This window comes from Miniopterus natalensis, chromosome 8, assembly GCF_054644295.1.
Source record: "Miniopterus natalensis isolate mMinNat1 chromosome 8, mMinNat1.hap1, whole genome shotgun sequence".
NCBI lineage: Eukaryota > Metazoa > Chordata > Mammalia > Chiroptera > Miniopteridae > Miniopterus > Miniopterus natalensis.
The window spans coordinates 19,580,932-19,587,804 of NC_142088.1; the positions used below are offsets into that span (position 1 = coordinate 19,580,932).

Here is a 6,873-nt window from a genome sequence, read left to right on the forward strand (position 1 = left end):
CTCCCTGTAGTAATTTTCTTCAATTCTTTGTATTTTTATAGCAGCTAACAGTGATAACTGAGTGAATCATTTTGAATTCCCTCCTACACTGTACCATACCACACAGCCCTGTGCTGAGGATGCTGAATATGAAAAATAAACAAGATTTCAGTTATTGTAATCACCTATGGGGCATGCAAAAAGAGGTGGCCTCTAATTTTTCCTGTCTTCCGCTCCGAAGACATAGACAGGAAAAAAATCTCTACATATACTTAGGCCGTCTGAAATGATGGGTTCAAAAACAGTTCATTCAATATTCTGGCTCACATGCAAATGAGAGCATTGCTCATAAATAGCAAAAAATTGAAAGCAATCTAAAAATCCAATAAATAGCCAGGTTACATAAGATGTGAAACAATGGATTATGTAACTTAAAAAAATGGAGAAGCTTTTTATGTACTGCTATGGAATATTCTAGATACAGATGAGATCTCCAAGATACATATTTCCATGAACAAAATGCAAAGTACACAACAGTTTATGTTGTATGCTGCAGTTAGTCCAAATGAGTATGCTTAGTCTAGCTCTGGAAATAAATACCTAAGAACCTGGTGATATTGTTGCTTTTATGGAAGTGAACAGTAGGCCTAGAAGACGGGAGATTTCACTGTTTGACCTCTTGAATTTTGAACTATGTTAATGTGTTATCTATTTTTTAAAATATGAAATTAAGAGATACTGTTAAGTGTTCTTTATTCAAAGCTGTGGAGTCAAGATTTTGGTCACATTTCATCAGTTATCAAGATTGACAAAACAGCTGTGGCTTTAACCATTCTAAATTTTCAAATTCCTTTCAACCAAATTTTTAATTTAAAAAAGTCATTAACATTTGTTAAAACGTAACGTTCTGGTCAAGCTATTTAATACCAGTCCCTTTAATAATATATCAATGACTAGATTATTTTTGGCTGCTGTTCACTAGTTAGATCTCTCCATGGCAGCATTTCCACAATCTACAGGATGTCTCTCCAGAAAATCAAGTGCTGCCCTCTGCTGGCTCATGACACTGACAACCTGAAAATTTCTCCAGTGATTTTTATCATCATATGTATATTTTATACTAACATATTCATAGCAACTTTATTTTAAAATCCCCCAATTTTAAGTAATCTGAACGTCCATTAACAGGCAACTTACATACATGTGACATGGTCACACAGGAACTACTACTCAGAAAAAAAGTGGAATAAACTATTAACATATACAGGACTATGAATTAGGCTCAAAACATTATTGGATAAAAGAAGCTGAACACAAGAGTACATGCTGGTCGATTCCACTCACGTGAGTTTCCAGATCAAGCAGAAGAGTGTTGTTTTGGGTGAAGGGGGTGTGAATACTGACCAGACAAAGGCTGGTTGGTGGGAAAACTTAGGGAGTCTCAGGGTGTGTGGGAGGTTTGAGGACAGTCTTCCAGAGTGTGAAGTGATTTGATTCCTGCCAGCATTGAGGCCCAGTTGAAGTTTAAGTTCATTAATCGAGAGTGATCTGGGGGGATACCTGGCTACGCTCCCCAAGTTCAGCTGCCCAAGTGCATGTATGCAGGAGACAGAAAAGTGGGTTTAACCAGGGTGTGGTTTTGCCAAGTTAAGATGAAGGGAGATGGGTAAGGAAGTCGAAGTTTCTCGTACCAGCTCAGTTCCTAATCCCTTCACCAAAGGTGCAAAATAGACCCCAAATGATCCTCCATTCCACTTTTTCGACAGTTCTGTCCAGCTCCAGGGGCTCACCCAGGGGTCTCCCAGCAGCCTGGGGCTCTTTCAGCAATTGTAGCCTTGGGAATCTTCCGTGCACACCACTTCTTTAAAGATGGCTTATCACTGCATTAAAGGCAACTCCTACCACACGTGCAGAATTTCAGAGCACCATAATATAAAACTAAACTAAACCCTAGTGCCAGTCTCCAGCCCAAATGCCAAAGTCATGTGTATAATCAGATTCCCCAGAACATGGTACAAACAGTTCACCCTTGAGCACTGGAGGTGGGCAGGCAAGAGGACTGCAGCAGAAAAATGGAAGGGTGAAAAGGAGACAGGTATAAAAGAGAATATAATCTACAGATTCAGGTGTTTGTTATCTTTATTGTTGAAAGTATTCAGATGTCCCCCCCCACCACCACCACCATTGACCACCTCCATCCTGTGCCCCCTCACCAGGCCTTCACCACACTGTTGTCCATGGGTTATGCATATATGCATATAAATTCTTTGGTTAATCTCTTCCCATTCCCTGCACCCTCCCCCCTTTTCCAGTGATTTTAGACTGGGTTTGCTGGACTGAATTGCTTAGTGAAGATGATTTCAATCATCACTATGTACACATACAATTAAATAAATTTTCTTTAGAATTTAAACAACTTTACACACTCAAGTTAGTCACATATAAAGAAAATCAGATTAAGAAGGGAGGGGGAAACAGCATTGTCTGGTTCTGCTATGAAACTTTTGACCTCAAATCATTTAATCTCTTTGATCTACAAAGACCTTTAGAGATCAGAAATTTCTAAGCTCTACTTTTATGAAAACTACTGTAAAAAAAAATCCAATGTTACATACATCCTGAAATTAACTAAGATGAAACTGTTACCAGGATTGGACTTAACATATTGCCTTCATCCCAGTACATTTACCTGCAGCACTACCTCCGTATGAAGTTCTACCCCAATAGGTTCAATCAGATTTCCAAAAACAAGTAAAATGTCCCACTTAGTCCCTACCGACCTCCATACCCAAAGCCAAGCTTCTGAACAGACAACAGCCTGGGAATCATTACCTATATAACCTCCCTCCCAGGACCCAATGCTACTCAAAACACATTCCCAACACTAAGTTCTCCTTTAACAGTGTACAATGAGGCATTATTGTATCTGGCTAGACTCTAGACAAATGGTTATTACTCATGACAAATTCTGGGAACCCTTCCTTTACCTAACTTTAATAACATCGCACATCTCAACATTTGAAATGGTGGTTTTTCAGTCACAAGTAATCCCCAACTTAAAGATGCTAAGTTATAACAAATCACTTCATCAGCCACTTAAGTCATAGGTGTACATCTCAGTACTAAATTCCTTTTAGCTCCAAATGTTTAACTATTTGGCAAATACTGTAACTTACCTTACTCAATTATATGCCTGGTTATTGTCCTAAGCACTTTACACGCATCTGTTCCAACTCTTTAAGGTACTCCCAACATTCCCATTGAAGAAAAGCTCAGGTAACTTTAACTCCTTGCAAAGCCCAAGGTCTGAACCATTATAAACCTACAGGGCTAATTTCTTAATCCCAAATTTCCACAAGTGTTTTCTTCTAAAAATATGGCAAATATGAAAACTTAAACTATTGTGACAAAAGTGACATCATGCACTGCTGGGGCCATCACTAATGTGTACAGAAATTATATTGAGTCCATTTAAATCAGTTTATAAAATCTATTCAACACCTACCTATATAGATTTTGTAATAGGTAGTTTCCCTCTTTTTGGCTAACACGAATGCTGACCCCAATTTATATAATGAATATATAATCAATGAATTTCTCAAAATGGAATATACAGTTGACCCTTAAATGTGGGCTTGAACTGTGTGGATTCACTTATACAGGTTCTAAAAAATACATAGTATTCCATATCCCCGAGTTTTGCATCTGTGGAAGCATGCATTGTTTTACGCCATTTTATATGAGGAAACTGATTATCCAAGGGGAGTCCTGGAACCAATCCCGTGGAAACCTAGGGACAAAGTTAAATGCTAACTTCTGACTGCATGGGGGTTTGACACCCCAGCATCCCATGTTGTTCAAGGGACAACTGTACCACTCTCCTATTAAAAGAGTCAAGATCCAAGGGTTATCTTTCAAACTTTTATTTAAGGGCAATGACCAAGGATGGATTTTAGATCTTGTTGAAAGCAGCCACGTCCATGGACTGCACATAGTCCTCAAAAGCAGTGATCTGCTCCTCCAGCATGTCTGTTCCAACTTTATCATCTTCCACTACACACTGTATTTGAAGTTTTTTAATTCCATACCCCACTGGAACCAGTTTAGCTAAAAAGAACATTAAGAAAAATCTTAGATAAGTCCTGTTCATTGACAAAAGCTGAAACTGCAAATTCCCAATGCCAATTTTAAAAAGAAAAGCTAAACTCACAAGAGCCCCAGACCAAGCCATCTGCTTGAATGCTCCTGACACACTCCTCTAATTTTGCCATATCCGTCTCATCATCCCAAGGTTTCACATCTAATAAGATGGAAGACTTGGCAACAAGCGCAGGTTCTAAAAAAAGTATAAGAAACAGCATTATTCAAATAATCATATATATATATTTTTTACCCTAGTCTAAGACATGTAACATCTTAATTTGTTTCAAAATGGATCATCTCCTTAGCCACACAAAACTACAGAATACATCTTGTGTTTGTCACACATATGCCCACTTTCTCTTGCTAAGAAAGAGGTGTTTAATCGTGTAACAATTTCTTTCCCACAGAGGAATGCCACAACTGCCACCGTAAGAACAGCTGCAGACCAGTAGCTGTGGAAGTTTTAAGAACCACATCTACAGAAAGTTTTGAAATACTGACCTAGTCAGTAAATGTGGAGGAAATTACTTTGGGGATTAATCTTCAAAAAAGTTTATTTACACTATTATGAAATGAAGATAAACACAATTATAAAATAACCTACTTTTGGCTTTCTTTGACTCATACTGTGCAAGACGTTCTTCTCTTAGCCTCTTTGCTTCTTCACTTTCCTGTAAAGAAAAAATTTAACACATTTCACAAAGCTGGATGTTCCTCAGCTTAAAGACAGTGGGGTCATCACAACAAAGACCAGCTTTATCAGAAAAAAGCAAATCCATCAGGAGCTCAGCCGAAAGATGGTGATTTGATTTTATTCATCATGTAACCAGTGAGAAATTTTAAAAGGCAGGTGATAAAATGAAGCCAGGATTCAAACCCAGGCAATTAGGCTACAGAGCCCGTGCTTAAGCACAACAATACACATATATCAACTTATGCCATACCTCCTCATCATCAGATCCAAAGAGATCAATGTCATCATCATCTTTACTATCTGTAGCTCCACTTCCTGTGGTGTCTTCCACATTAGCAGGGCCATATTTGCCCAAAGCTTTCTTCACTCCAGGAAGGCTTGAAGAAAAGTTAAATTATTAGGCTGACACAACATCCTTTTTCAGAAAATACATGAGAACTTGTTTTCATCACTATTTACCAATAGAACCCATTTAACATCCCCAGGTAAGTACTTTTATATGTTTTAACTCCTCACCCCACAAACATTTGTAGCATGTGAGACATTATATCCAATATTATGATTTACTCTTTCAGAATGATTATTTGAGATTTCATTAAGCATGCTCAATTCCATTCTTAGTGAACTACAGTCCACTTCCCCAGACTTCCACCCTTGTTGGCAGTTTCAGAACAATGGCCAAGGACTGAATGAAGGACCCACCCTCTCAGCCCAGAGGTGGGCCCCCCAGGTCAAGGTCCAGGCACACTGGCAGGGCAGTGTGGGGAACAGCTGAATTGCTGTTGTCCATGTTCTAGATGCTCTGCGGAAAAATGGAGGACTTCAGTCTCGTCTTTCTAGTGTCACAAGGAAATTTAGCTCACAATGTCCCAACAAAACTAAAGTAGCCTGGGTCCAATTCTGCCAAGAGAAAATCCTGACTTGAAGCTTAGAAAGCATTTACCTGGCCTTCTGCTTTTCGAAAGACTTGATGTGATTATACCAACGTAGGGCATGATACAGGTCGGCAGGTGGAGGGCCGGCCACTGCCTCAAATACTGCCACGTCTGCTTGTGACGGCACATACCTGCCGAGGACACGAAACGAATTACACACGCCTTTAAACGAAAAGCCACAAACACCATCAAATAAATGACAAACGCCACGTCCGTCAAGTTAATTAGCGGGATCTCGCCCATTTGTCACCGGGCTACCTAAGCTGCTTCCTTCACAGACCTCAAAGATGGCAGACCTACAGGCTTACATTTACTGAGCAAAGACTTGGGAAAACCTGGTTGAAAGTAACAATAAAGCACCTTTTTGACCCTTCTTCCCTCTGAGCCCCCTCCCCGAAGAGGGCCGGCGCCCCGATGCCTTCCCCCAGCGGCGGCGGAGGCCGCGCCACGTGGTCTCGGGCGCCCCGGCCCCTCCGCTTACCCCTCGATGTAGCTCTTGTCCGCCAGGTAGTTGTTGAGCACCTGGAGACCGGAGGGACTTTTCAGGTCTCCAAAACCCATGGCGCCTGCTGATCCCGGGGCTGGACGGCGGCAGAGGAAGGAGGAGTGCAGGCTAGCGGCAGCGAGCGCTAAGAAGGAAAAAGGGCCGCAAAAGGCCGGAAAATTCCTTATATAGAGACGGAGGCGTTTCCCCTCCGCGAAGGTTAAAGGTCAAAGTACGGTAACCTTCTCATGCCTACGTAAAAACTGGGCTCTGAGTTAAATGGCCCACAAATTATCCGGGGGCCTTTCTTTGTGTTTGGAAATAAATTAATAAAAGCGGCATTTCTTAAATGAGTACCTCGGCACCCCCCGCCCCCCGAAGATTACCGGAACCGCCCCTTGAAGGACCGGATGTGACCGAAAAGGCTCGGCCTCAGCCTCCCGGGTACTTCCGGCGGAACTGCAGGTCCAGGCCTCCAATCCCCGCCTCCTCCGGGCTGCTACGCCCTCTGCCCCGCCCTCTGTCAAACTGACGGAAATTGCCGAACTCAATCCGAGCGGGAGGTTGTCGAATCTGAGGTTACTAGTCCCTCCTGGCTTCCCGTTCTCCAGGCCCGGCTGGCGGAGTTAGCCGAGGCC

General features: G+C 41.6%; 1 protein-coding gene and 2 non-coding genes across 3 annotated transcripts; all 3 read right to left on the reverse strand.

The window, feature by feature from the left end:
* Positions 1–3,886: 3,886 nt before the first annotated feature.
* Positions 3,887–6,570, reverse strand: EEF1B2 (eukaryotic translation elongation factor 1 beta 2). Its single transcript, XM_016196699.2, has 6 exons — positions 6,233–6,570; positions 5,760–5,882; positions 5,067–5,193; positions 4,727–4,793; positions 4,190–4,315; positions 3,887–4,086 (listed from the first exon to the last, which is right to left on the reverse strand). Exons 1-6 carry the CDS (start codon positions 6,310–6,312, stop codon positions 3,932–3,934), a joined length of 678 nt encoding a protein of 225 aa, XP_016052185.1. The 5' UTR covers positions 6,313–6,570; the 3' UTR covers positions 3,887–3,931.
* On the reverse strand, positions 4,452–4,582 carry LOC148092566 (small nucleolar RNA SNORA41). The gene has a single exon (XR_015714940.1). It is a non-coding gene; the product is annotated as a small nucleolar RNA SNORA41 (small nucleolar RNA).
* On the reverse strand, positions 4,874–4,952 carry LOC148092567 (small nucleolar RNA SNORD51). Its single transcript, XR_015714938.1, has one exon. It is a non-coding gene; the product is annotated as a small nucleolar RNA SNORD51 (small nucleolar RNA).
* Positions 6,571–6,873: the final 303 nt, after the last annotated feature.